The sequence below is a fragment of the Rhinoderma darwinii genome, chromosome 9, assembly GCF_050947455.1.
Source record: "Rhinoderma darwinii isolate aRhiDar2 chromosome 9, aRhiDar2.hap1, whole genome shotgun sequence".
NCBI lineage: Eukaryota > Metazoa > Chordata > Amphibia > Anura > Rhinodermatidae > Rhinoderma > Rhinoderma darwinii.
Window position 1 is genome coordinate 93,483,360 of NC_134695.1, and position 27,855 is coordinate 93,511,214.

The 27,855-nt window shown below is 44.5% G+C and overlaps 3 protein-coding genes across 4 annotated transcripts in view; 2 read left to right on the top strand and 1 right to left on the bottom strand.

The window, feature by feature from the left end:
* Positions 1-3,183, bottom strand: part of WWP2 (WW domain containing E3 ubiquitin protein ligase 2) — a 35,981-nt gene extending 32,798 nt beyond the window's left edge. Inside the window, exons 1-2 of the mRNA XM_075838522.1 lie at positions 3,124-3,183; positions 886-957 (exon numbers count right to left, since the gene is read on the bottom strand). Coding sequence (XP_075694637.1) covers positions 886-946 — 61 coding nt within the window. The 5' untranslated portion in view covers positions 947-957; positions 3,124-3,183. The remainder of the gene's footprint in view (positions 1-885; positions 958-3,123) is intronic.
* Positions 3,184-6,468: 3,285 nt separating this feature from the next.
* NOB1 (NIN1 (RPN12) binding protein 1 homolog) lies at positions 6,469-14,600 on the top strand. 2 transcript variants are annotated; one of them, XM_075838523.1, is made up of 9 exons: positions 6,476-6,593; positions 6,678-6,810; positions 7,706-7,839; positions 8,875-8,946; positions 10,328-10,459; positions 11,031-11,282; positions 11,776-11,873; positions 13,454-13,598; positions 14,013-14,600. In XM_075838523.1, exons 1-9 carry the CDS (start codon positions 6,525-6,527, stop codon positions 14,280-14,282), a joined length of 1,305 nt encoding a protein of 434 aa, XP_075694638.1. In that variant the 5' UTR covers positions 6,476-6,524; the 3' UTR covers positions 14,283-14,600. The 2 variants fall into 2 exon arrangements, with proteins under 2 accessions (XP_075694639.1, XP_075694638.1); XM_075838524.1 differs by lacking the exon at positions 10,328-10,459 and having other exon boundaries at positions 6,469-6,593.
* A 2,944-nt stretch (positions 14,601-17,544) lies between these two features.
* Positions 17,545-27,494, top strand: LOC142660503 (NAD(P)H dehydrogenase [quinone] 1-like). Its single transcript, XM_075837125.1, has 6 exons — positions 17,545-17,662; positions 20,958-21,122; positions 21,362-21,492; positions 24,158-24,271; positions 25,486-25,587; positions 26,955-27,494. Exons 1-6 carry the CDS (start codon positions 17,656-17,658, stop codon positions 27,264-27,266), a joined length of 831 nt encoding a protein of 276 aa, XP_075693240.1. The 5' UTR covers positions 17,545-17,655; the 3' UTR covers positions 27,267-27,494.
* Positions 27,495-27,855: the final 361 nt, after the last annotated feature.

Here is a 27,855-nt window from a genome sequence, read left to right on the forward strand (position 1 = left end):
TGCTGCGTAAACGTTAATAAATTAACCTGCGGTGTGGAATTTAATTTCGCAGCATGTCAATTTATGCTGCGTTTTTGTTGATTTTCCGTTGCGGATTATCCCCATTGAATTCAATGGGAATGCAAAATCTGCAACAGAAAGCCAAGTATTGAAACTTTTGCGGTGTATTCGCAGCGATTACGCAATAACGAAAAAAAAAATATCATACTTGCCCAGAACGCCCTCCTCCTTCCTGCAGTCCGGCCTCCTGGCATGACGTTGCATCTCATGTGACTGCCACTGCAGCCAATCACAGGCTGTGGCGGCGGTCACAACGGATTATATGAGATCCCAGGAGGCCGGCCTGGATGACGTCAGAGGGCCGGCCTCATGGGATGACGTTACATCAAATGTGACTGAGCTGCAGACAATCACAGACTGCAGCGGTCACATGGGCTGCAGCGTCATCCAAGGTTGGCGGACCGGACTGCACAGGAGGGATGCGTCACCATAACAACGGCTTAGGTAAGTAAGAGCGTTTTTTGCCGCTGCTTTTTGCAGCGGAAATTCTGTCCGAAAAAACGCACATTGTGGTGCGGTTTTCGGACAGAATGTACTGCGGATTCCAGGTCGGATACGTGTATCCATCCCATGGGAACTCGGCCTTAGAATGGACTTCACTGCAACATCAGTCACCTGTTGATCCAGCACAATGATGCTGCAGTGTCTGGTGCTTTGGAGAATTGTGGCTGGTAATATTGGGGCTGTTGTGCTTCGCTGCAACTGCCTGCGTCTATCTAAACCCAGCCACACTGCTCCGCACCCATCTCAATGCAACGTTATGGGCCATGATGAAATGCAACGTGCCAACCTATCATCCCATAGTGGGGTTGGTCACAGCCTTACCTTTCAGATTAAGGTGCAATTTCTGGCTATCATTAGCCTGTCCTGAGCCTGCAGACGCCATGTTATTATTTCCTGCAAGAAAAAGCAAAATTAGACGTAGGATTGCCTGAGAGGCGCGCTCACACAGCGTTTGTTAGCGCTGATTTTGACGCAGAAACCACGTTGGAATCAGCGCCAAGAAACGCTCCACATTGATTTCAATGGGACGCAGAGAATTTTTTTTCCCTGGCGGCTTTTGCCAACTTGTGGAAGAAAAAAAAAAAAAAAGCAGCATACTCTTTCTTTCCGCCTCTGACCTCCCGGCGAAATCAATAGGAAGCAGAAAAAACCTGTGCTGCTTGTTTGGAGCGTTTTCTGCTGCGTTTTTGCCCACGGTCTTTGCATCAGATTAAACGACTAATCTAAAACGCAGGAAAAGCTCCGGAAAAAAAAGTGTCAAAAAAATGCTGGAAATTCAAAACATGATTTTTTTTTTCTGCTTGACAAAAAAAACACTGTGTGAACTGCTACTGAAGCTTCTGGGCCCCAATGTATAATCTGTAACAGAACCTCCACCTACCATGTGCAATTTATAATACTGGTGTCCTCTTATGTGTCAGAGGGGCATTTGGGCCCACCTTTGGCACCAGAGCTTGGGTACAAATGCTACCTCTACACCCCTATAGCTAAGTACCTGTCCTCAATTTTTCCTTCAGGAAGGACCACAAGACAAAAGAATGGATCAGGTGAAGTCACGGGACTGTGCAGCGACCGACCCCTGACTGTTTACATGGCGGGATACATAATACACAATATATAATAATTATATCTGTATTGCTGAGGAGGTTTTACTGGTATGAATGAATTATAGGATTAAATTTATTATAGCCCCAAAAACTCAGGTGTGACTGCAGGTAACAGCAGCATCCCACCCAAATCCAAGAAGCTGAGATATGTGGAGCTGTTTGGTGGGCACTAGGCTTCAAAGTGCCAGAGTCTGTGGAACATATGGAGGAGGTTGTAGTGCGGAGGATGAGGGTATGTTCACACTACTTATCCTCGGACGTTTTTCGGTCAGTAAACGGCCGAAAAATCGGAAGCAGAACGCCTCCAAACATCTGCGAAAAATAAGTGCATGTCACTTCTTGAGCCGTTTTTGGAGCCGTTTTTGATTGACTCTATAGAAAAACAGCTCCAAAAACATCCGTAAAAAAAAGCCACGAAAAACGCGAGTGGCTTAAAAACGTCTGAAAATCAGGAGCTGTTTTCCCTTGAAAACAGCTGCGTATTTTCAGACGTTTTTGATTTTGTGTGTGAAAATACCCTAAGTGTTTTGTCATCATACGGGTGGAAGGTGTTAATTATTGGTCGTATCTACCTTATCCGTGTACCTATAGAAAGGACATCATTATCATGGAAGGAGTAAAAATAAAGGCAGAGTCGCTACAACATCAGCGTGCAAACCAAAATTAATTTCATGATCAGCAACGCGCTTCAGTGCCGGCGTGACCCCTTCCTCAGACCGCGCGTTCTCTACGATCAGCTATGAGCTAGGGCAACAAGTCCGCTTAGAACTTCGGCTATGTAGGATTTCTATTATTTCCGGGGGGTAGGAGATTTAGATGTGACTTTGGTTTCACACGAGAGAAATATCTGCGGTGATCGTGAAGCGCACGTGAGTATTATTACCCATAGACAATAACAAAAATAGGATTTAAGGCTCTAAGCTTTAATCAGATGGTCTTATTACGGTTTTGTGCTAAAGATGTAACATTTGGCGCAAACACTGGATCGTATCCTGTCAGGGGGAAGAAGCTAAATATTTCTCAACGGTTTAATTTTAGCAGCGGAAAGGTTTGTTTTTTTGCTTTGCCATAAAACATGTTTATGGCGCTAAATAAAAAAAAACCCTCATGGGAAGCCATAATACAACCATCTGAAGTGAACTCCTTAATGTCTATATCATTAACCTCTCGTTGCATTACCAGCCCCACCTACCTTATTGTTGTCAAGACTGGGAGCTGCTGTGGAACTACAACTCCCAGCAACCCTTGTAATTAGCTGGATGATAAGGCATGCTGGTACTTGTAGTGCCACACTGTATGAAAGATTGGTTGCCCAAACCCTAGTCACGACTGCACAAACAACTGCCACCTTTTTCCTTAACTTCACTCATGCACCCCCTTTCTTTCCGTTTTTGGTCACTATGTCCCCCTTTAATTCCCCGTTAACCCCCTCTTTGGTCTGTGTTGACATTACCTGTCTCCTTTACTTCCGCCTTCTGTACTTTCGATCATGTGACCATCGGCTTTGTCAGCTGACCCGGAAGTGAGTGTGACAGTGCACCGGAAATACAGCCGCGAGCCGGCAGTTCAGCGCAGCCATGTTGAGTGGGGCGGAAGTTACCGTTCTCTATTAGTTTCTATTAGTTACAGTGTTCTGTTAGCGTGTAAAATAGGTACATGCCTTCCAATGGGACTAATCCTTGGTTGTCTGCACCTGCAGCCACGTATTACTATGATTATTATTATTCTAGAAATTCTCACAGGTTAAAAAAAAAAAGAATTAAATATGGCCCATAAATAGTAACATTAACCAAAACAGTACATATAATTCCTCGCGTGGAACTCTGTAAAGTTTTTAAAAAAATCTATTCACATTTTCCTTACTTATAATAGTTTGTTGAAAAGCTGGGTAACCACCAATGTGGCCGCCATTATAGCTTTCATTAGGGTTGTCACCCAACCTCCCAGACTTTTTGGATGGTCATCAATGTGTTGAGGCCCGACCAATCAGCAGAACAAGGGGGCAGTGGTCCTCCCCGCAGCCCCCTTACTCTTGTACCCACACAGCGATGTCCCTGCGTGCCCGGCCGTGCCTCTGCCCATTCATGTACAGTACCAGACGCAGCCGTATGAACACGTGTGACACTGTAGACCCTGTACCTCCGTATCTCTTAGATTTTTTCTCAAATTGAACATGTGAGAAAATAATTGTGGCATGTTACATCACACGCTGTATTATGGTATTGTCCCCTAAGATGGAGAATTTGGTGCCGTGCAACTTTTTTGGGACACAACGCAGTCACACAACAGTTGCACTCTTTATTCATTTCAATAGGCAACAGAATAAGGCTATGTTTACACGTAGAAGATTTTCTGCGGAAAATTCAGCAGACTGCCGCAAGGAAATCCGCACCAAATCACACGGATTTCCCTGCAGGAAAACAATGTTGTTAAGAGGGTTGGTGAGTAGCGGAGTCCGAGAAAAGTTTATATAACGCTTCATAATACGGACGGAATTGTTCTGCTATTATCCTGGGATCTATAACCTTCCGACCGTCTCTTCCCTTCAAGTACGCAATTTTTGATTTTCCAGTAGAGTGTTTTACTTTTCTAGCTAAGAGGGCTCCAGCTCTATTGTTATGTCCATAAGAGTTCAGCTGAAATTTCCGAAGCGTGAAGCCATGTCTAGAGGCCAGAACTGATTGTAAGTGGAGTCGCAGACTGCGGAGAGTTTCCGCTCGGGATGGCGAGGGGGATGTTTTATTAAGGCTCTCCAACTGAGATATTTTAGCAACTTTATCAGTCACGTCCTTTTCCCTGAGGCTGGGTTCACACGAGCATGTTACGTCTGTAATGGACGGAACGTATTTCGGCCGCAAGTCCCGGACCGAACACACTGCAGGGAGTTATGTATGACGCTAGGAGTCCCTGCCTCTCCGTGGAACTGCTGTCCCGTACTGAAAACGTGATTACAGTACGGGACAGTTGTCCCGCAGCGACGCAGGGACTCCTAGCGTCGTACATAAGTATGATGCTAGGAGCCCGGCTCTCTGCAGTGTGTTTGCTCCGGGACCTGCGGCCGAAATACGTTCCGTCCATTACGGACCGAACATGCTCGTGTCAACCCAGCAATATACGTTTAGCTTGCACAGAAGCCTGGATTGAGAATCTCTCATAAAGGCGTTATGTGCATTCCCCAAACAATGGGGGTTAGTGACAGAAGGAAAATTGATGTCAAAATAAGTGGAGAGGGCGTCTTTCAATTCTATGTTGGTAGTCATGGTGTGACATAATTTAATCATATGATTCCACTGAGAGGGACGGGGAGTAGAGGAATCTCTACAATTAGCGACATGTTCAGACCATGTGATGACTCAAATGGAAGATGATCTTGTCAATAGTAGTTTGTCTATCAGTCAGGAAATAGTCTATACGAGAGTCTAGGAGAGTAAAAAAATGTATAGTCTCGTTCTGTGCCATGTTGGCATCTCCATACATCAAATAACCCCTCGTCTAATATCTTCTGAGTAAGATATAACAACAATAATGTCTTATTAACCTCCCCTTACGTTTCTGATCCTCCAGCTGTGACGTGTCGTCACATGTGACCACCACAGCCTGTGATCGACACGACACATCTTCACTGGCGGCCAGAGACTGGCAGGGGCCACTGTTGCCACAGGATTGCCAGGGGAGGTTAGTTAGGAGATGGTATTTTTTTATTTGAACTTATTTTAAACTATCTGGACTTGCGGATTTTGCTGTGGATCCACAGGTAATCCCCAACAAAATCTGCATCTATAGTTTTTCTTGCAGATTTCTTCTACCCCATTAATTTCAATTGGGAAAATTTAGAAATCTGCACCGCAGGCTGTGTGGAAAATTTCTGCGCCATTAAATGAGATTTGTACAAATCTCACCCACTTTGCTGCTACTGTATTTCGCTGCAGTATTTCCATTTACAAATCCGCAATGTGTTAACCCAGCCATTGGGACATGCAACTTATTGACACCTTTTGAGATGAGTTGAAAAAAACTAAGATTTCCATGCCAGTCGACATCTATTTTCCCCCTTCCCCATAAACGTCAATGGCTGAGCATGCATAATTACTACCAATAGAAGTAGATATGCTGCTGCCAGATACCTTTCAGAGTGCTTATCTAACTAATGTGGGGTACAAAGCCTAAGGGGTGCTGAAATGTATTATGTACACCCCCCCCCCCCCATATACATTCAATTCAGGATAAGCCAAATATTATCTAAGACTATATTCACACTGCTTTGTTCACAAAGTACCCTCCACAAACATATCCATAGATTTCTATGGACCCAGCTTTTGCCAAAGGGTGGCGTATTTATACATCAGTGCGGTTTGTGTTGCCAATACTTTTTCAGAACTGTATTAAAAAGCGCAGTGAAAAAAAAAGCTATACCACTGTGAAAGAAAATTATTTTTTTCATAATGGGCAACTGCATACGTCTTCTGTATGTATACAGAGATTTTTTTTTTCTGTGCATTTATGACGAACGTGCGTTGCAAAGCAATGTGAACAGAGCCATGTATGGCCACCTTTACCGTAAGGGACAGCAGTAAACTTGGACTGGACCCTGCCTGTAACAGCTATAATAATAACAGCCATAATAATGCTATTGAATTGTAAACAACCAGAATCATTTATAATAATAACAATAATTATTATTATTATTATTATTCTTATTAATAATGATTATTATAGTCCTTACTGATTTATTATTATAGCCTGCAATATTCTTATGTGGCCAGCAGATGGCGACAACACGCTGCAGTAAAAAAAAAAACGATAGAAAGCTCTACGCTCTCTGATTGGCTAAACGGCGGGGCAATCACAAAAAACATGGCGATCTACAAGGTGTCGCACGTTGTGGCGGATTCGGGAGCTTTTCTGAGAAATGCCGCATTACAGGTGAGAGTAGCGGACCATAGAGAGGTAGGAAGAGATTACTATTAATATTATTGTGTCTACTTAAAACCGCTCATGTGTCTGCAGGAGATCGGGACTCACATCTACACTGTGCGGGACGTGGTGACCGAAATCAGGGACAAGCCGACCAGGAGGAGACTGGCTGTGCTGCCCTATGAGCTTATATTCATAGAACCCAAACCCGAGAACATCCAGCTGGGTAAGAAGATCAGTCAATGGTAGGGAGTGTAGAAGACCTGATCCGCTGCTGTGGTACTACAAGTCCCAGGATGACAGGCTAGGACTAGACAGTGACTTCTGCGATATCATCCTCTTGTAATGTGATGAGCAGGAAAATCTCTGACTGGCTGTATACTATAATATAATGTTCTCCAACCTGGGGCTCTCCAGCTATTGCAAAACTACAACTCCCAGCATGCCTTAGAAGCCTGTGGGTGTCAGGGAATTCTGGGAGTTGTAGTTTTGTGGCGGTTGAGGGGTGCTGACATTAATGCTGCCACAGAGACTGCAATGGGATGCAACTTTTTAAGGTACACCCCCTCTTGTCAGCCCCTATGTAGCATCCCTGCCCCCTCTTTTCTCTGAAACGGGATTATGAGACTGCTAGGAGAGCTCTCTTGATGATCCGGAATGACCAAGGGGCTTCTAAAGTGGAGGTTCTTTATTTCCCAACCCAGCAGGTGGTCGGCTTAGTAGGTGCCCATTTGGTCGTGTCCTGGTTGGGTTCACACTGACTTCATGGGTTTAATTTTTACTGATCCGATTTGATTCGTTTAGCTATGGAAACTTTTGGGCGGATTCCTCAACGAGGAAGTTTTGATACCACTTATATTTATTCTCGCTGGTGCAGATTGCGCCAAATTTATGTAATGGGTGCATGATGTTTAATTAATTTAGAGCATCTTAACTTAATTTTAATGTTGTGCGCTTTTTCATTAACCTTTATTGAGTCTCACAACTGAATGGTAAATCTGCCTAGTGATGCATCCGCTACCATTTCACTTATATCTGGGCAGATTAACCCTTCAGTAGCATTGGAAAATGACTGCAGACACATTTCTCATCGGTCTGGTAATCGCCTCTTTCTTCTATAGTTACAGATTTCTCTAAGAAGACCGGGGATTATGTCAGCCTCTCCGCCATTGACATCAAGGTCCTCGCTCTCACCTACCAGCTCGAGGTTGAACATGTTGGTACAGATCATATTAGAAAGGAGCCACCACAGAAGGTGAGTAACGGACTGCCCCCCAATACCCAGAGACCCTAATCTATTTCTTCTTTCAGGACTGCGCTTCTATAGATATGGACGATATTCTCCAGGCCTGAGCTCGAGCAATATAGGTTATAGATGGAAATCTTATTTTGGGGTTCTAGTTATGATGGATCTTTTTTAACCATTTGAAGAGGTGTTTTTTTTTTTTTTTTTTTTTATATTGACCACTAATGACCTATATCCCCTATCTAAAGATGATAAATGTTAGTGGGGGGGGGGGGTCAGGGGTCAGACCCCAATGATCATCCCTCCTCAAAAGCACAGCTTCATTAAATAGGTGTTGTATGGAGCGATGGCCGAGCAAGAGCGGCTTCTCCATACTATTTAATGGGAGATGTGGACACGGCTAAGTGAGCGTGCGCCTGTGGGTAGGTAATAAATGTTGTTATTACAGGCCTTATTCACACAGTGCAGGTTTTTCTTAATGAAGTTTTGAAGCCACAACCAGGAGGGTAATTCTATAGTAAATATTCTTCTTTTACTCCTTTTTTTATTCCACTTTTTGTTTGTGGCTTCAAAAACTTAATTTTTAGGATACTAATGATATCCCATATGTTAATGTGTAACTAAATTTTCCAAAAACTTTTGACATGTCAGAAGTTTTGATTGGTGGGGGTCTAAGCACTGAGACCCCCACAATCTCTAAAATGTGTGTATATGTTCCCACCCCATCCACAAAACCAAAGCTTGATTATTCTGGATCACCTCCCCAACTGAGCCATTGCTATTGGACCTCTCATTGGTCAATGGTGTTATCATCCTGGGATCCCAAACTTGTAAGACGTAGAGAAAAACTTATACACTGTCGTATGCTCAGTGCAGGTCCTGAGGGGACGGTGCTGGACATCTGTCCCTGTGTCATGCTCCACCCACTCAGGACCTTCACTAGGCTTCATACAGTGTATACATTTTACTTAAAATGTTCCCTTAAAGAAGTGGTCAGGACTGATATATACACTATGTATGTAATTGAGAAATTTGTATTTTTAGATCTCTGTCAGCACAACAACTCAACACCCAGAGGCACCCGTTAATGTGGCTGGTTTCCACTTTCCCTCCAAGGTAAACCGATCTGCAACTGAATGGGACGGGATTATCTAGATATATCTGGAGTATGGAAAAAACTCTTTATCTTTGTGGATTAAATTATTATATGTCCGAATATAATATCGGTGGGGTCTTAAAAGCCCCACTAATGGCTATAACAAAGAGGCTTTGGCTCCTATCAGTCTCACTGTAGATGTTATCGGGCCATTGACTGTGAGGGCCCATTTACACTGGTCAATTATTGCCCAGTGTAAACAGGGCAACGATAAGCCAATGAACATGCAAACGGCTGATTGTATCATTTTAAATGCCCAAAATATTATCATTGCCCAATGTAAATGGCAAGACGCACTGCCGACATGATAGAAATGTATGGGGACGAGCGATCGTAGTAACGAGCGCTCATCCCCATAAGTAGCTCCTTGTGAAAGAAGCAAACGAGCTCCTATCAACAAGCTGACTCGTTGATTGGCACTCGTTTACATGGCCCAGGTCCGTAGGACCATCCTAAGGCCGGATTCACACAAGCGTTTTCAGTCCATGATATACGGACCGTATGCCGGCAGTATTTCCTGGACTGGATACGCTTCAGGGAGCCGGGCTCCTAGCGTCATAGTTATGTACGATGCTAGGAGTCCCTGCCACGCTGCGGGAAAACTGTCCCGTACTGAAAACATGATTACATAACTATGACGCTAGGAGCCCGGCTCCCTGCGGTGTGTTCGGTACGGAAAATACTGACGATATACGGTCTGTATATCACGGATAGAACGCACTCGTATGAATCCAGCCTAAGGGTTCTTTTACACCGGCAGATTTCTGCTGGTAAACGAGCGCAGATTGACAATTACAGCACGTTGATTGGCGCACCTTTACATGGAGCAATAATTTCACTGTATGCGGACAAACGAGCTTGTTCGTCCCCATAAAGTTTGCATCATTGTCGGCAGCACGTAACCTTTTTACACGGGAGATGTGCTGCCGACAATGATGACTTTCACTACCGCGTAAAAGATGCGATCAGCCAACAAACAATTGTTTGATCGCTGGGCCTTCTTCACAGATGATCGGGAACGTGTGTTCTGTTCCCCAATGATCGGCCCGTGTAAAAGGGCCTTAAGCTCTGCCAATGGGACAATCTTCTGGAAAAGGCCAAAACTTCTTTGTTCTACTAATTGGTGGGGGGGGGGGGTTCTCATCAAACAGGCCCCCACTATCTTGCACTTGTGAGAAGATAGTAATTTCTGCACCTTTGCTTGAAGGCAGGTCTATGGTTCTATTACCCAGGGACATAGGGCAGATATGTGAGGATTATTCAGAAATATTATTTTATAAGAGGGTTTATCAGTTGCTGTTGTGAAATGTTCTACAATATAATAAGATTCTGCGTCTCCAGTTCTCCGGTAATAAAGACGACTCGCTGAAGACCGAGGAGGCTAAAGACGGCACAGAGAATAGAGAATATAATTCCTTTTTCTTCTGGAGAAACCCCCTGCCGAATATTGAGGATGATTTGCTGGAGTTAATGGTACGCCTGAGGTTCAGATATGAGGCACGGCTGGGTGGATGGCAGTATGTTATGTCCTGGCCGCCCTATGAGCCCAGCTGTACGCCATTATTATACCTCTTATGGGTTTTGCTATAATATTGGGGGGTCTTCTCCCAGGACTGCTGGGTTTATAATGTCACATTTCCTTTGCAAAAGGGGCTCCAAAGACAATAAGCTTCTACTTTGGGACCACCCGAGGGGCATGTTACATGAACATCTGCGGTATGAAATGGACAACCCCTTTAAATCTGGCCCATTTAAATAAGTCAAGGGCAAGTATTTTGGCAGCAGCACTAATGACCACCACTGGTCTAGGTTCCCAAGGGGAGGGAGTCTCATATAGAAACATTGCACACGGCTGCAGCCCATATCCATAGCATTAGGTCTCCCCCATCTGTAAACAAGTGCGATACCTCGCCTGCACCCCCCCCCAATACGGTGTACATCAATGATTGTAGTGTCATGGCTGCAGGTTATACATTTTTTGCATAGCCTCAGTCTTAGACTGTAAATAATAGCGAATACTAAACCCATTTTTTGCCTCCTGTAGAACGCTCAGTCTGTGTCTGTGACTACAAGCCCGAAGGAGGCTCCTCTATCTGACGAACAGGACCGCGTCGCAGACAAATCTACAAGTGAGGAGGAGGAAGGAGAAGAGGAGGAGGAGGATGATGATGATGATGATGATGGGGGAGGCTGGATTACACCCAGTAACATCAAACAAATCCAGCAGGACATGGGCACCCGGGAGGCTCCAGTTAATGTGGTAGTCGGCTGCCTGACTACAGACTTTGCTATGCAGGTATTACGCCAGGAGGGTCCGATGCCAGTCAGGTTCATTGAATTACTGGTTGTGCTATTGTTACCAATGCTACTTATACAAAGAGTAAAACTGACCATATACGTTGGGTTTTAATTGGCAGGTCCTGTTGATTTCACTGACCATGGGGGTCTTTAGTGTAAATTACGATTTCATTATTACCTGTCAGATCCTGTTTCCCCTGAAGATAAGCGGTGTCAGAGGTGTCTTTACACCTTTCTCCTGTCTCACTTTTAGGTCTTTCTGACCCATATAAATTACTTTCTGGGTTAGAGACCCTCCGTATTTGTTCAAAATCCTAAATAGCAACTGTCCTTAAAAACAGAAAATGTTCTCTATTAATAATGTGGACAGTTAATTCAGATGTGAGATTTTATATGAGAACTGACGCTGTGACATTTGTAACCAAAACCCTTCGTATGGTTTCTGATCCACATCACGTCATTTTTTTGCTTTTTTTTTTTCCTGCCCTCAGAACGTGATCATGCAGATGGGGCTTCATGTGCTCTCTGTGGACGGCATGCTGATCCGCCATACCAGGAACCACATTCTGCACTGTCATGGCTGCTTCAAGTGAGTGGCTACAATTTTGGATGAATGGAATATCACTCCGGCTTTTTGTAACACTTGCGTTATGTGCCATTTGGCATATTTGCTCTGTAAGGACTTTACATCCGTCCCTAGAATGCCATATTTTCTCATTGTAGGTAAACGTGCACAATTATGTTTTAGGTTCTGTGTCAGAAATTGTGTCAAGACCATATTGCATGACTTTTTTTCTATGGGTAGCACCGGAATGTGCCATTGAGTCTTCTTGATACAGGTTCTCTAATCCAACAACATGTCTTATACTAAATGTGTTCACTAATGTAGCTGAATGGCATAAACCGTGGTTAAATGGGTTGTGCCAAGACCAACATTTATCACCTAGCCACAGGATAGGGGATAAATGTCTGATCGCTGGGGGCCCGAACGGGGATATCGCCTATTGTCAATAGTGGATTCTCTCATCTATATATAGGTGTTACCTGTCATTGTAATCCTGCCTGTGATATTAAGATGAATGCTGAGAAGTGATCTCTACAGAACAGGAAGGATCAGTCTACTGTGAGGCTCAGTGGCCAGAGTGAAAACTGCAAGATTTTAGGATAATTTTTTAATTTAGCTAATGACCTAGAAAATGTAAAAAAAAAATTTTTTTAAATCTTTATTATAAACAATAAAGGTCATTTTCTGATGACACGTTCCCTTTAAAGAGGCTCTGTCACCAGATTTTGCAGCCCCTATCTGCTATTGTGATCGGCGCTGCAATGTAGATTACAGTAACGTTTTTATTTTTAAAAAACGAGCATTTTTGGCCAAGTTATGACCATTTTTGTAGTTATGCAAATGAGGCTTGCAAAAGTCCAAGTGGGTGTGTTTAAAAGTAAAAGTCCAACTGGGCGTGTATTATGTGCGTACATCGGGGCGTGTTTACTTCTTTTACTAGCTGGGCGTTCTGATGAGAAGTATCATCCACTTCTCTTCAGAACGCCCAGCTTCTGGCAGTGCAGATCTGTGACGTCACTCACAGGTCCTGCATCGTGTCAGACGAGCGAGGACACATCGGCACCAGAGGCTACAGATGATTCTGCAGCAGCATCGGCGTTTGCAGGTAAGTAGCTACATCGACTTACCTGCTAACGCCGATGCTGCTGCAGAATCAACTGTAGCCTCTGGTGCCGATGTGGCCGACACGATGCAGGACCTCTGAGTGACGTCACAGATCTGCACTGCCAGAAGCTGGGCGTTGTGAAGAGAAGTGGATGATACTTCTCGTCAGAACGCCCAGCTAGTAAAAGTATTAAAAACGCCCCGATGTACGCACATAATAAACGCCCAGTTGGACTTTTGCAAGCCTCATTTGCATAACTACAAAAATGGTCATAACTTGGCCAAAAATGCTCGTTTTTTAAAAATAAAAACGTTACTGGAATCTACATTGCAGCGCCGATCTGCTGCAATAGCAGATCGGGGCTGCAAAATATGGTGACAGAGCCTCTTTAAGTGCCCGACGTACTCTCAAACCTTGCACCAGGAGTTTCCGCCTGAGTGCTCAGCAGACATTGATATAAGGTACACACGTAGAATAGTAACTACTTCTTCTCTTTCAGGACTACAGCCGATATGACCAAGTTGTTCTGCCCCAGCTGCGGTAACAAGACCCTGAAGAAGGTTGCCGTGTCTTTAAAAGAAGATGGCAGCCTCCACATGCATTTCTCCCGAAACCCCAAAGTTCTCAACACTCGTGGGTTGCGGGTAAGACATATATATATTACTGAATGGCTGACTTCTCTGCTGCAAATTTCACAACTATTGCTGGAGGTTTTTACTGTGGCTGTTCCGCCAGTGACCACCAGGTGGCACTCACTGTAATACCCCTTTTTATATGGCCAAGATTTTCTGTTCCGTATATCTAGTGCTACCTTTGTACTTCGGTGACTTTTTGTAATTTATTAATATATAATCTAATCTACATTTTGGGGATTAAAGTTGCTCATGTTTTATAAATTGTACATATAGGTTGGCACGGGGTGGTAACCTACTCATAACATTCATGACAAAGCCAGTATTCTAGCTGGGAGGGCATGGTGACCTAGACACAACAATATTATAATGGGCCTAATTGGAGGTTAATTGTAGCGGAACTGACTATTATCTGTTTTTCTGCAGTATTCGTTGCCAGCCCCACAAGGTGGCAAACATGCATCAAACCCGCATTTAGTGTGCGACCAGAGTTTCCCCCAGCAGCGCGTCTCCAAGAAGGCGAGATCCAAAACCGACGTCTTCAACCCAGATTACATTGCTGGAGCATCACCATTTGTAGAAAACGACATCTATAGCCGTGCCGCTAATTTGAACATCCGAGATGGAACAATAGGAGCCGGGCGAAGGCGCGTGAACCCAAATGCTCCCCGGAAAAAAGCAGTGAAGAAGAGATGAGTTGTAATCGGCACGGGAGGGGGAGAAGCAAGGATCTGAGGACGTTTATTTATAATGTGCTTTACATCAGCCTGGCATGCTGTGAAGGGATGGAAAGATCATAAGAACTGGCAGAGAATTGCATACGGAAGTAGCAACGGAGCAAAGAAGTCTTCTCCTACTGGTGTTTTCCGAAGCCGGGGGAAATTGTCAATGACTGTAATTGTGGCATTTATTATGCTGCTAAACAAACATTTTGTGTCTGTCGGTTTTCCTTTTAGCAAATTGATGTATTATGAAACATACCGTGTGGTCTGGTATTAAAATCCGGAAATTCTACTGTATGTGTTTCATTTAAAGGAAAACTCCACATTCCAGTGAGAAGACCTACAAGAAATGTTCGAAAGTTAGCCTCAAAGTGGGTGGAGCCTGAAGACCAAATTTGCAAAAAAATTATAATTCTGTTTTCCAAATGAACTTAATTTTTTTGCCTTTTTAGGTCAAATTCAATTTCTATATGTTTTAATTGAGCCATTGTCATTTATTTTGGAGCTCGGTCGCCGGCTGTCCGCTTTATGGCAGGAGATTCTAGCTGAGCGTTTGTTTAGACATTATGGACAAGGCGGAGGAGGTAGCACGTAGTCGCTTTGAAGGAGTCGGCTTTACATAGCGAGACGGAGGATTGTTTCAGAGTTGTCGGGGAAACCAGTCTTCTAATGTCACAGTGACTCAGCACTGAACTCCACAAAGCCTGCTCCGTCCTGCTGAAGATCTGGCTAGCCTCCCTTGTTACCGCTTGATACTATTAACTCCTCTCTAGACCGCAGCGACTCATGATCTGTATGGAGAAAGCTGAATCACTATGCATAAGTAATATAGACTCTGCCTCCTGATGCTTCAGAGAACACCGCTGTGACTGACCCTATAGGAAAAGGAGAAAATACATTTAAAGGGGCTCTCTGGTTTGGCTAATCCGTTTTTGTTACAAAGGTCTCCTGATGATAGGATGTGCCACTTTCGTGACCCCAACAGTCCGCTGTAATCTATAGGGCAACCCAGCATGACTACTACAGCCCCCCACACCCTCATATTTTTTTTTTTAATGGCACATAAACCTTTCCTTTTATACAGAAGAGCTGGCTAGCCTCCTGTGTTACGGCAACAGTCAGAATTTTCGGATCTCGACCATTTAATTTTCACAACATAGCGGTCAATGCTGAAGGTAGAGCTGCTGTGTGACGTTACTGTGAAATGCGGCTTTGCTGTCTTATACTGACCGCCCAGGGCCAAAGTAGAGGCCCTATAAAGCCGGCCAAAATGGCGCCGATCAACGAGACATTTAGTTGATCGGCGCTCGTTTGCTCCTGTCACCAGGCGCTGTGGATGGGGACGAGAGGTCATTACTCCGATCGCTCATCCCCATACATTATTATCATGTCGGCAGCGCCTCTCCCAGTTTACACAGGCAGATATGCTGCCGACAACATTAATATTTTACTTCTTTAAAACGATACGACCAGCGGATGATCGAGCTTGCTCCGTCATCTTCTGATCGCTGCCCTGTTTACACATGGCAATTATCGGCATCGAGCGTGCTATGAACGATCGTTTGTCCGATAATTGCCCAGTGTAAAACCCCCTTAAGACCTTAGGGCTGTCCTGTGATGATGCCCTCACATCTCGTTTGTCACACACGTCAGAGGTATACGCTGGGAGTATTCCCTGACATGCGGCATATGTTTGCCATTGACTCCCATTACAAAAAAAAAAAAATCATCATGTGGTATACGTTTTTTACATGTGTCAGACTGCACGGAAACGCGTGGTAGACCATGCTTCTCTATATAGTGACAGAAAAGGTTGCAGATTCATACCAGCACAGTGAATGCCGGAAGGACGCTCTATGGGCGTGTCGTAGTATACATCAGGGAATACTCCCAGCATATACCCCTGATGTGCCTGAAAAGCAATAGTAGGTATTGCGCTCTTTTCTAATATAGGCCGCACTGCAAATATGGTCACGGGAAGCGTCTTAAAGAGCTGATATCAATTTCTAATCTGAAGCTACTTTACAGCTATCGCATTACGGACCGCCAGATAATCTATATCACGCCTGCTGCTAAAAGAGTTGACTCCCTTAAAGGGTAACTAAACTTTTAAAAAACATTTGACATCTCAGACGTTTTGATCAGTGGGGGTCCAAGCACTGAGACCCCCACCGATCGCTTAAACGAAGTGCCAGAAGCACTCGGGTGAGCGTTGTGCCACTTAGTTTCTGATCGTCTTTCCTCGGAAAGCCGAGCAAGTGGTGTACAGATACTTAGACATTCTATTGAGCCCGTGCAACGCTTGCTCGGCTTAAAAAGCTTTATCGTAGCGATCAGTGGGGGTCTCGGTGCTGAAATGTCAAAGGTTTTTTTGCCATGTTTTTTCGTCAGATTTTACCTTTGAGGGGGTGGTATAGGATTAGAAAAACATGGCTGCTTTCTTTCAAATACAGTGCCACACCTGTCCACAGGCTGTGTGTGGTATTGCAGCTTAGTCTCATTGTGCAATACCAGACACAACCCATGGAAAGTGTGCTTTGGGAAAAAAAAGTGGCCATGCTTCTCTGATTCTGTACAATCCCTTTAAGTATAATAAAACAAACAGGATTGTGGAAAAAAAATTCTTGCTGCCTGCAGCGATCACTAGGAGGAGCTTATTGAGTTCTATGTATAAATCGCGGTGTTAGCTCCCCCTAGTGGCTGCAGGCAAGTAGACTTTTATTAGTTTTTTTTTTATATGTCTACGCAGGGGATATGGAGCGCTGTATAGGCAAGTAACACTCGTGCTGGACATACACACGTCTCTTGTCTGTTACATTGTGACACATTCACACAGCATTATTTGCAGTCCATGTTCCATCCGCATATTCCTTGCCTAAAATAGGATTGGATTTCTTCTGACGTAGAAAATCCTTGGATCCAATCCCTATTTTTTTTGCAGAAAATATTGGATTAATCATGTACTGGTCCCTTATTCTTCTTCAGCTCTGGTCAATCTGCTATGTCACGTTCATATTATGATATCATATTTTACCCAATGATATGTATGTTAAAGAAAAATCAATATTTACCCGTGATCGGTCCTTTTCGTTAATTGCTGGCTGGGGGTCTGTTCTATCATTGAACTAGAGGCAGAGCGAGGGAGTGTTCCTTATCTCAAGGTAAACCCTATGACCTCCCATTACCTGCGTCATGGTGACAGTTTTTCCGGCAGGACTGGTCGGTCAACGCTCTATAAAAACACAGATTTTTTTCCTCAAATGTGCAGTTCTCGTCTGAAAGTCGATAAAGTGACTACAACAGAGCAAAGGTGAATCCTTCTCCTCTGCTTTCCAAGAAAGTACATCATGGCTGGTGAGTGTTGAATGTGCCGTCCAGGAGCGTGAACCTTTTTCTGCTTCGCTCATTTTTATGATATAGAACAGGGGTCGGAAATCTTCAGCACTCCAGCTGATGTCAAACTACAACGCCCAGCATGCCCTGACAGCCAAGGCTCTCAGGGCATGCTCAGAATTGTAGTTTCACAACATCTGGAGGGCCGAAGGTTGCTGGCCCCTGATATAGAATATTAACATATATACATTGCAGAGCTATTCTACCCAGAATTGCCATTCATTTGGTCCACATGGCAATGTAAACCGCGCCAGAGTTTCCTAAAAGCTGACTGATTGGCCAGTGGAGGGCTTGGCTTGTTCATGGGTGTAACGATAGAGGTGCAAAGGTTGTTGTCGCACCCAGACCATAGATCCCGTGGAGGTCCCTCTGCCCTCTATGACAAAAGACCAGTACTATTAAAGACACGTGATCGTTGGGAGAGGCTGTTACAGATTTTGCATTGGAGCTGCTTGTGTTTATATATATATTGTGACATCTTGGGGACCACTTAGCTCATGGGATCGCCATCTCCCAGGTGAGATGGTTGGCACACATAGAAAGTTCACTCCAACTCCTTGAGTAAAAGGTTTAAACCAGCCGCAGCTAGCTTTATTGTCTTCACAACAGCAATCAGTGGTACAACAATAAACATACAAAATAAACCCTAGGCCGTCCAGCCTCTAACTAACACATTCAGTGTCCCTCACTATGTGACACTGAGCCTTGTGCCCAGCACCTCAAAACTTTCAGTTTTACCTCACATGGTGGTGACTCTCACAGGCCGGCATGCCTGTCTTCCCCGGACTGAGAGCCCTGTGTGAACTGTACACACCTGACTTAAAGAGGCGTCTCAGGTGGAGAATAACTAGGCTAATCAGACAGCCCAAGCACGAGCAGAGAAAACCCTCTCTGCTGTACATGCTCCCTGGTTGCTTAAAACCTGAGTTTCTGCACGGTCCAGTAGCTGCACTGCTACAATATATATATATATATATATATATATATATATAGCAGCCAATCAGGCAGCGCTGCAGTGTAAAGTACGACGAAGTGACAGAGTAGCAGCCTGGACCTCTGGGGATACAGGAGACTTCCAATAGACCAGGGCTACACAACCTGTGGTGCGTGGGCAATGCCATTCTTCATGGACCTAGCCATCTCTGGCCCCCCTGTATTTGGGGGCTGTTCCTGTATGGCATTTCAGAGAAGAAAAGATGAGGTTGTGAAATAGTTATTATTTCAGTTCTCTTCATTGTAGTTTACAGAAATAACTTCCATAAGCTACAGTGGAAATAGCTGAGCTTATTCATGGCCCACTTGACTTTTCCTCCCTGGAGTGTCGAATGGAGGGGCAGGGGACCCCTATTCTCCCAATAAGTGGTGTCTCAGAAGTGGAACCCCCACCTATCAGACATTTATGGTATATACTGTCGATGTGTCTCCAATGCGAATGCCCCTTTTCGTGGTATTGCTGCCCTTGGAAATGATACAATCTGACATTGTGGCCCTTGAACCAAAAAAAGTTTGTGCACCCCTGCATTAGACAATGTAAAGTAATGCAGAATTCATTCATCATAGTTGCATCTTAAATAATGAAAACTGAGAAGCAGCTAAAGAGTAAAATAAATAATAGGTAAAACATTTTATGCGGCCTCTTCTTCTCCCTTGGACGGATTTGCAAAGTGACAGAAGGAGATAGAATATTAGCATGGGTTTAGATGGCTCGACCTGACAAATGAGGGTATGTTCACACGCAGTGAGCAAAAACATCTCAAAATACGTAGCTGTTTTCAAGGGAAAACAGCTCCTGATTTTCAGAGGTTTTTTGTGCCACTCGTGATTTTTGCAGCGTTTTTCACGGCCGTTTTTGGAGCTTTTTTCTATAGAGTCTATGGAAAACGGCTCCAAAAACGTCCCAAGAAGTGTCCTACGCTTCTTTTTCGTGGCCGTCTTTTATGCGTAAAAAAAACGCCCTATCTGCTTCCGATTTTTCGGCCGAAAATAGGTCGTGTGTACATACCCTTAGGGTATGTTCACACGATTAACAAAATACGTCTGAAAATGCGGAGCTGTTTTCAAGGGAAAACAGCCCCTGATTTTCAGACTTTTTTGAGCAACTCGCGTATTTCGCAGCGTTTTCTACGGCCGTTTTTGGAGCTGTTTTCAATAGAGTCTATGAGAAAACGACTCCAAAAACGTCCCAAGAAGTGTCCTGCACTTCTTTTGACGAGCCGTCATTTTACGTGCCGTATTTTTTGACAGCGACGTGTAAAATGACAGCTCGTCTGCATGAACATCGTAAGACCCATTGCAAGCAATGGGCAGATGTTTGCCGACGTATTGGAGCCGTCTTTTCAGGCGTAAAACGCCTCCATTACGTCTGAAAAGAGGTCGTGTGCACATACCCTAACAGCGATCAGCGGGACAGGTCTATAGTGTATACATCCCCTGCTGTATATAATCACTGCGTTCCATCTGTAAAACTAAACCTGCCTCTAGTGATGGGATAAGATGTATTAACACCCTTCAAAACGAAGGACACGGACATCGCTGGACAACTCTGGCTGCATAATGGCCATAAGTATAACTGTTGCCTTATTCCCCCCCCCCCCCCAACCCACAATAAGCAAACGCTTTCTAGTCAGCTGAATAGGCATGATATTTTAATGAAAAGTATGGGTTAAGCAGTCACCAGACCCATATGGCGCCGCTTATCCCAGGAAACCTTTAGGATTGGACAAATTGAAATAAAACCTGTCCAACTTCAGTTTTCCTCCTATGGCAGATATTGCAAGACAGTCTGCAAGTCAATATAAACATGATCTAATGTCAGTGGCGAGCGTTATACGCACAACGAGCCTTGGCGATCTATCCAGGATGCCTCGTGGGAAGTCGAGATGTAGATGTAGGGACGACTGTCTTAATGAACTTGGAACCCATTGGATATATGAGAGAATTGCTTAATATCTGATATAGACTGCAGTCTGGATCCACACGTAGATATAGGCGTTATATAGTCAGGTGGAGGAGGATCACGTCAGCAATTATTGTAAAAGCAACATATTAGGAGATTGCTATTTAAGCAATTCCATTGTACAATAAAATATATCCTGAATAGTGGCCACAAAGTGGATGTTCCCTTTAAATCTCTGAATTCTGCCCATGTGTTACACCTTCTATAGGTGATACTGCAATAAAAGTGGCCTAGGGGGGGCTAAAACATAAAATCCTTATTGTGGCTAATGATTTTTTTTGCGTGTTATATTATTTATAGGCAAAACTGCGCTGATTGTATTTGCTCACCAAGAGCAGAAATCTTTTAACTACGCCATGAAGGAAGCGGCTCAGGCAGCGCTGCGGAGGAAGGGGTGGAAGGTTCTTGTGTCTGATCTCTATATGATGAAGTTTAACTCTGTCTTGTCCCGCGATGATATCACAGGTAGAAATAATAAGCAGCACTTTAAGAAACCATGTATGCACATAGGAAAGTGCTCTCCGACCGGTAACTCTCCCGCTGTTGCATAACTACAACTCCCAGCATGCCCTGACAGCCGCAGGCTGGGAGTTATAGCCTTGTAACAGCCGGAGTGACATAGGTTAGAGACTCCTGATATAGACCATACATTTTTGCAGTTAGAAGGATATAGATCTTATTAGACCAATGCCACTTTAATGCAGGTAGTCCTAAGGAGCCGAACAAATTCAAATATGGCGCAGAGACTCTGATAGCGTGGAAGGAGGGACGCCTCGCCAAGGACATTATGGAAGAGCAGAAGAAAGTGGAGATGGCTGACCTTGTGATCTTTCAGGTGAGTGTGGGAAACCAGTGCTGTGATCGGGGGACAATAAGGGGTCGTTCACACATTTTTTAACGTCTGCACCAGTATTACACCGGAAATCAAACAAAAATTGCTGGTTTGTAGCTCCTAAAGAGTTAACATCTGTCAGCGGCATCAAAAGATGGGATTAAAGGGATTTTGTGCTCTTAAATAATTGGGCCTAAAACGCTGCATTCAGATGTACAAACCATTCCAGTTCTGCCTGTCTCATCCTAGAGAAACTCTCTTACTTGTATGAGCATCTATGATATAGAATAGGCAGCTCTGTACATTTACTGGATTAGCCGTCCAAGATGTATTCTTAGGCTGGAATCACACTTGCAGTTTTGATGCAGTTTTATTTAGTTAAAGTCAGGGGTGGATTTGAAAGGAATAAAAGAAGGCCAGAAAAAAAAAAGGCATGATACATTTAACGCTACAGATTTTACGAGCGATTTGTCATGCAGTTTAAAATGGCAGAAGAAAATCTATGCGTGACGGAAACCTAAGGCCTCATGCACACGACCGTAGCTGTGTGCACGGCCGTGATTTGTGGTTCGGACGGCCGCGGAGTGTCACCCGCGAGCCGCCCGGCCGTGCACATGGCCGCGTCCATTATTTCCTCTGAGCCTGAAAACCACGGTCGTGTGCATGGGCCCATAGGAATGGATAGGGCCGCAATTCTCCTGTGGATTTTTGGAGGAATTGCGGCCACAAAAGCACGTTCGTGTGCATGGGGCCTAAGGCCTTCGCGGGCCATGCACATGGCTGCGTGTATTAATTTCTATGAGCCTGGACATGTCCGTTCTTTTTGGGGTCCAGGCTCCTGGGCCATGCACGGACCCTGGAAACCACAGTCGTGTGCATGGGCCCACTGAAATGTGGTGAATTGTGGGCGCAAAAAAACACGTTCATGTGCATGAGGCCTAAGGCCTTATTCACACGAACGTGTCCGTTTTGCGCGCGTATAAAACGCAGCATTTTTCCTGCGTTGCCGTTCCATGTGACATCCGTGTACGGTGCGCATCTGCGTTTTTTACTCGCGTATGTCATCCGTATGGCACACGATTTTTACGTCAGCAAAACAAACTGAATGAGGTATTTTTCTTTTTCTCATAATTTCTTTAGCAACTGTTGCGTGAATCCCGGACAGCACATGGATGTGCGTCTGTGTGCTGTCCGTGATTTTCACACACCCATTGACTTCAATGGGTGCGTGATGCGCAAAAAACGCACAAGTATAGGACATGCAGTGAATTTCACGCATCGGATACACGCTGCATGAAAAACACTGAGGCCTCATGCACACGACCGTAGCCATGTGCACAGCTGTAATTTTCGGATCGGCCGGCTGCGGACTGTCACCCGCGGGCCACCCACAAATCGTGGGCCATGCACATGGCCGCGTCCATTATTTTCTATGAGCCTGGACCACAGAACACGGCCGTAATAAGACATGTCCGTTCTTTCTGCGGTGCGGGCTCCTGGGCCATGCACGGACCGTGCAAACCACGGTCGTGTGAATGGCCCCATAGAAATAAATGGGGCCACAATTCTCCAGTGGATTTTCGGGGGAATTGCGGCCGCAAAAGCACGTTCGTGTGCATGGGGCCTGAATGGCCCCATTGAATTGCATAGGTCCGTGTGACGTCTGTTGTCTTAACGCACGTAACACGGACGTGAAATACGCTTGTCTGAATGAGGGCTCAGGCAAAACTGCGGATGAATTGCGGACCCGTACATTGATATGGCCGCATGCACATAACCGTAGTTTACACGGACCATGTGGGGCCGCAATTGCGGACCGTAAAAAATAATTTTACGGTCCGCAATTGCAGTCCAGTCCCATTGAAATAAATGCACATCTTCTGTGTGCATGGTCCGTGATTGTGGACGGCACTCGGATGTCACTCTGCGGCCGTCCGTGCTGTAATCACTGACCGTGCACACTGCTACGGTCGTGTGCATGAAGCCTTAGTGTAGGGACACAGGGCGGGTACGCTGCCTAAACGTACACAGCGTCTCAGTCCTGGAAACCGCAGGGAATTCTGCCCGAAAAACCACACCGTGACGTTTTTCGAGCGAAAAAGTCGCAACACATGGCTATTTGTTGCGGGTTTTACCTCCCCATTGAATTCAATGGGGAAAACCCGCAACAGAAGAGCAGCAATTCTGCAGCAAAATCGGCGAATTTTTTCCACAGTGTAGCAGCATCCCCTCTGCTGCTACTGTAATACGCTGGGGATTTTTCATATTGAAATCCGTTGCGGAAAATCTGCAGTGTTTACGCCGTGTGTGTCCCTAACCTTAGGCCGCTTTCACACAACAGTATTTTGTATCAGGGTTTGAAAGCCAAAACCAGGAGTGGAGAATAAACAGAGGAATTGCATAATGGAAAGATTTGTACTTCTTTAATGTTTTGGACCCACGCCAAGATTCAGACGCAAAATACTGACTAAAATACCGTCGTGTGGAAGTGACCTTAATTAAAGAGTCAAATTCTATTCTGTGATACAAAGGACCATTTTGTGACAGAATAAAATTTTGTAGCAAATTAGATTAGAGACTTAAAAATTGGTGGCATTGGAGTCATTTTCTAGTCTTGTAATATTACTTTGTGACACAAATATGCTTTCAATGTCGTTTGTTGTTACAGTTTCCCTTGTACTGGTTCGGGATGCCAGCGATAATGAAAGGATGGGTGGAACGAGTCTTCTCTATGGGTTTTGCATACAGTTTTGAAGCAATGTATTCCGAAGGTCCATTCAAGGTAAACCACCCTCATTTACTGTTAGGATCGAGTCATCATACATGAACATGTCAGGTGTGAGAGCGCAAGAAAGCAGAGATCATACTAATTAAAAGTCCTTTAATCCGGATAAAATTGGAGTCATAGGTGATGGATTATCACATATTCTAGAGGATCAGATGGCCATAGAAACATATATAAAACTCACTTGTAAGGCCTTATTCACACGGACGTGTCCGTTTTGCACGCGCAAAAGCTCAGTGTATCATAAGCATATGATGCATGGTTGCGTGATTTTCGCGCAGACGGCATCATTATGACGCTCTGTTTTTATGTTTACAAACAGAAAAGCACGTGGTGCTTTTCTGGTTTCATTCATTCTCTTCACTACTGTTGCGCGAATCACGCGCGGCACCCGGAAGTGCTTCCGTGTGCCGAGCGCTATTTGCACACACCCATTGACTTCAATGGTTGCGTGCTGCACGAAACACGGGCAAATATAGGACATGTCATGAGTTTCACGCAGCGCACATACGCTGCGTGAAATTCACTGACAGTCTGAACGGCCCCATTCATCAACATAGGTCCGTACGACGCGTGTGATTTCCACGTGCATAGCACGGACGTATTATACGTTCATGTGAATAAGGCCTAAGGGGAGAGAACCTTTAGGAAGCCCCAAAGAACATTTAAGGCATTTTTTATTGATGGCCCATCCTTAGGATAGGTCTTAAATATCAGATCGGTGGGGGTCCGACTTCCGGCACCCCCACCGATCAGCTGACTCACAGTTTAAAGGCACAACGGCGTACACATCTGTAGAGGTTGTACCTGGGATTGCAGTTCTGGTCGCATTCAAGTAATAGGCACAGCCGCTACAGATGCGTATGGCTTTGTGTCTGGTACACACAATGGCAACGAACGCTGCAGCCCCTTAAGTCAGCTGATCGGCGGCGGTGATATTGATCACCTACTCTAAGGATAGGCCACCACTATAAAATGCCCGGAGAACCCCTTTAATACATTTAAACTTTTTAATGAACGGAATTTCCTAATTGGGTCTCCCTGTTCAGTTTTCTGCTTCTGCTCTTCGGAAATTCCACATGATGTTGATGTTTTGTTGATTATCAGATTTTCTGGATTAACGGATGCCGGATTGCAGGAATCTCAATCGAACTGCTGTGATACCTGGTTTTTTGGAGAATCTGTATAATTCTGTGATTTTTCTTTAACAGAATAAGAAAGCGCTGTTATCCTTCACTACTGGTGGCCCTGAGTCAATGTCATCGCCCAAAGGGATTAATGGAGACATCAATGTTAATCTGTGGCCTATGCAGGTAATTTAACAATTTTAATTGTGCTGATCATGTTCAGTGGCTACAAAGCTGGCACAATCTATGCATGGCATCTGAGCTGGTAGACGATGGTTAGCAGCCTTAGTGGCACATGGTGACAGATATGGGCAGTCCAGTTCAATATTGGTCACCAGTCCAGTAGAATAATGGGAATTCGAGCCCCAATGGGATCCGTCTGCTGGGATGTAGCTAAACTGCCGGTATCAAAAGGTATTTTGATACCAGAGTATTTTCCAGAACAGTCTCTGATTATATCTATGTACATGATTATACAGCACCATGGGTCTGCTTGCCAACATTTGCCAGGCACCCATGTCCATTGGCATGAATGTAAAAGCTGGTACCATGCACACTATTCGTATTATTATCCTTTATTATAAGTCTAAATATATCACGCATTGCTGAACAATAATGGGGGCTGCAAATACAACGTCCAATGCAATACACAGCATGGTAGGATATATCAGCAGAAGAGAGCCAAAAGAGCTTACAATCTAAGAACTGGAGGGATCACTCGATACAATAGAATCTAATAGAATAGAATCTTGTGATCCACATGTGGTTCTCAAACCGTTTATAGCTCATCATATGGGCGACATGTCGGAAGCAGGTGTGACCCTGTTCCTACCTGCCCCTCCTTCATACTCTGGTTTACACAACGAGGGTGCTCGGAGAGTGGGTTTGGTGCCCTGGAATGCAGGACTTCCCTGAGCATGACTATCCATCAGTTTATATTAGTAGTCATATATTAAACTGCATACAAGGCTGCACTGTGTGACTCAGATACTTTAGATACATCCAGTGAGAGCCCTGAATGTACCCCGTCCATAGCCTGTATCGATGTGTATGCAGGAAGCGAATGTGAGCAAACACCGCTCAACCTCCATGTTCTGCCGGACATTTTTTATGACTGTAGATTTTGAAACATATTATCTACTGGGACAGGGGTGTAACTATAGAATGTGCAGAGGTAGCAGTAGTCCCAGTGCCCTGGTGCATGAGGGAGCCATTTGCCACCTACGAAGACACCAGTTAGCAAATGGCTCCCTCATGCCCCTTTGACAAGGGGAAGTGGTAACGCCCAGTTGTCATTTTTTTCAAATATTTCCAGGAGGAATAACAAAGGAACAGCACAATTCAGAATTCTAGTATTTACTAAAACAGACAGATTAGGTCCTCACTACTACACCACACAGCAGAGCTGACAGGTCCTCTTTAACGCAATTGTCCAAGACCAGAAAAGAGTATCTGCCATTTTTTGAGAAACAGTGCCCCTCTTGCCTATGGGGTGTGTCTGGTATTGCCATTAATCCTCATTATGCTCAAATGAATTATTCTTGTATTTTCAGAATGGCATTCTGAATTTTTGTGGGTTCAAAGTTCTGGAGCCCCAGATCTCATACGCTGTGGCACACATACCTCAAGAAGCTCGTGTTGGGATACTTAACAACTGGGAGAAACGACTGGAGACAATCTGGGAGGAAAAGCCCATCAAATACGTTCCCATTCAGGACTTTGAAGGTTTGTCTGGTGGATTTGTGCTAAAGAAGGAAGTGGTGGAGGCCAGATCTGATGATAAGTATGGCCCAACTTTGGGGCAGAACCTGGGCAAACCTCTGCCACCTGACAGCCAGGTGAAGTCTGAAAGCACCAGGTTATGAGGGACTTGCCTGGTAAAGTGTTTTATGTGGACTGTGCCATGTCAATCTTTGCTCGGTTGGCTGTGCCAGGATCATGTGACTGTGATGTGGCGCACTGAGAAGTATCGTCAGAGGCTCATTTTGGACAACATGGTTCCCTCCGCTCAATCTCTTCTATTATTTTTTTATTACATGATATAGTCTGTAAATCAGTTATACGACATTAAAGTTTGCATCAGTTTCATTGTACATCTGATCATTGTCTTATTTAAAAAGCGGGCCATACAATTCAGATAGCCCGTAAACATTCAAGCTCCTATCCGCTGGGTGCGCATGCTTATTGCTAATCCCCCTCATCCTATGGCATTTCCAGACATCTATGGCTCCACTCTCCCAATAAAAGTCAGGCAGATCCAGTTGAAACTAGCGGGATCGGATGACAATCATCCTATATGTATGATCAGCTTTAAACTTGCTATGAACAAGCAGATCATTTAATATGACCGATATTTAGTATATTTGATAATAAATGAATTTGCTTAAGTTTGCGCAGAATGCTCTCAAATCCACGTGGACTCACTCGAATTGTACATGGAAAATCCGCAACTTA

What these genes read in the sequence shown, in the direction of transcription:
- LOC142660503 (XM_075837125.1), top strand. An exon ending in CTGACCTTGTGATCTTTCAG is followed by an intron (nt 21,493 to 24,157) that starts GTGAGTGTGGGA and finishes TTGTTGTTACAG; the next exon opens with TTTCCCTTGTACTGGTTCGG. An exon ending in ATTCCGAAGGTCCATTCAAG is followed by an intron (nt 24,272 to 25,485) that starts GTAAACCACCCT and finishes TTTCTTTAACAG; the next exon opens with AATAAGAAAGCGCTGTTATC.
- NOB1 (XM_075838523.1), top strand. Translation starts at nt 6,525, where the DNA reads ATGGCGATCTACAAGGTGTCGCACGTTGTGGCGGATTCGGGAGCTTTT. An exon ending in CTACAGACTTTGCTATGCAG is followed by an intron (nt 11,283 to 11,775) that starts GTATTACGCCAG and finishes TCCTGCCCTCAG; the next exon opens with AACGTGATCATGCAGATGGG. An exon ending in TCAACACTCGTGGGTTGCGG is followed by an intron (nt 13,599 to 14,012) that starts GTAAGACATATA and finishes GTTTTTCTGCAG; the next exon opens with TATTCGTTGCCAGCCCCACA.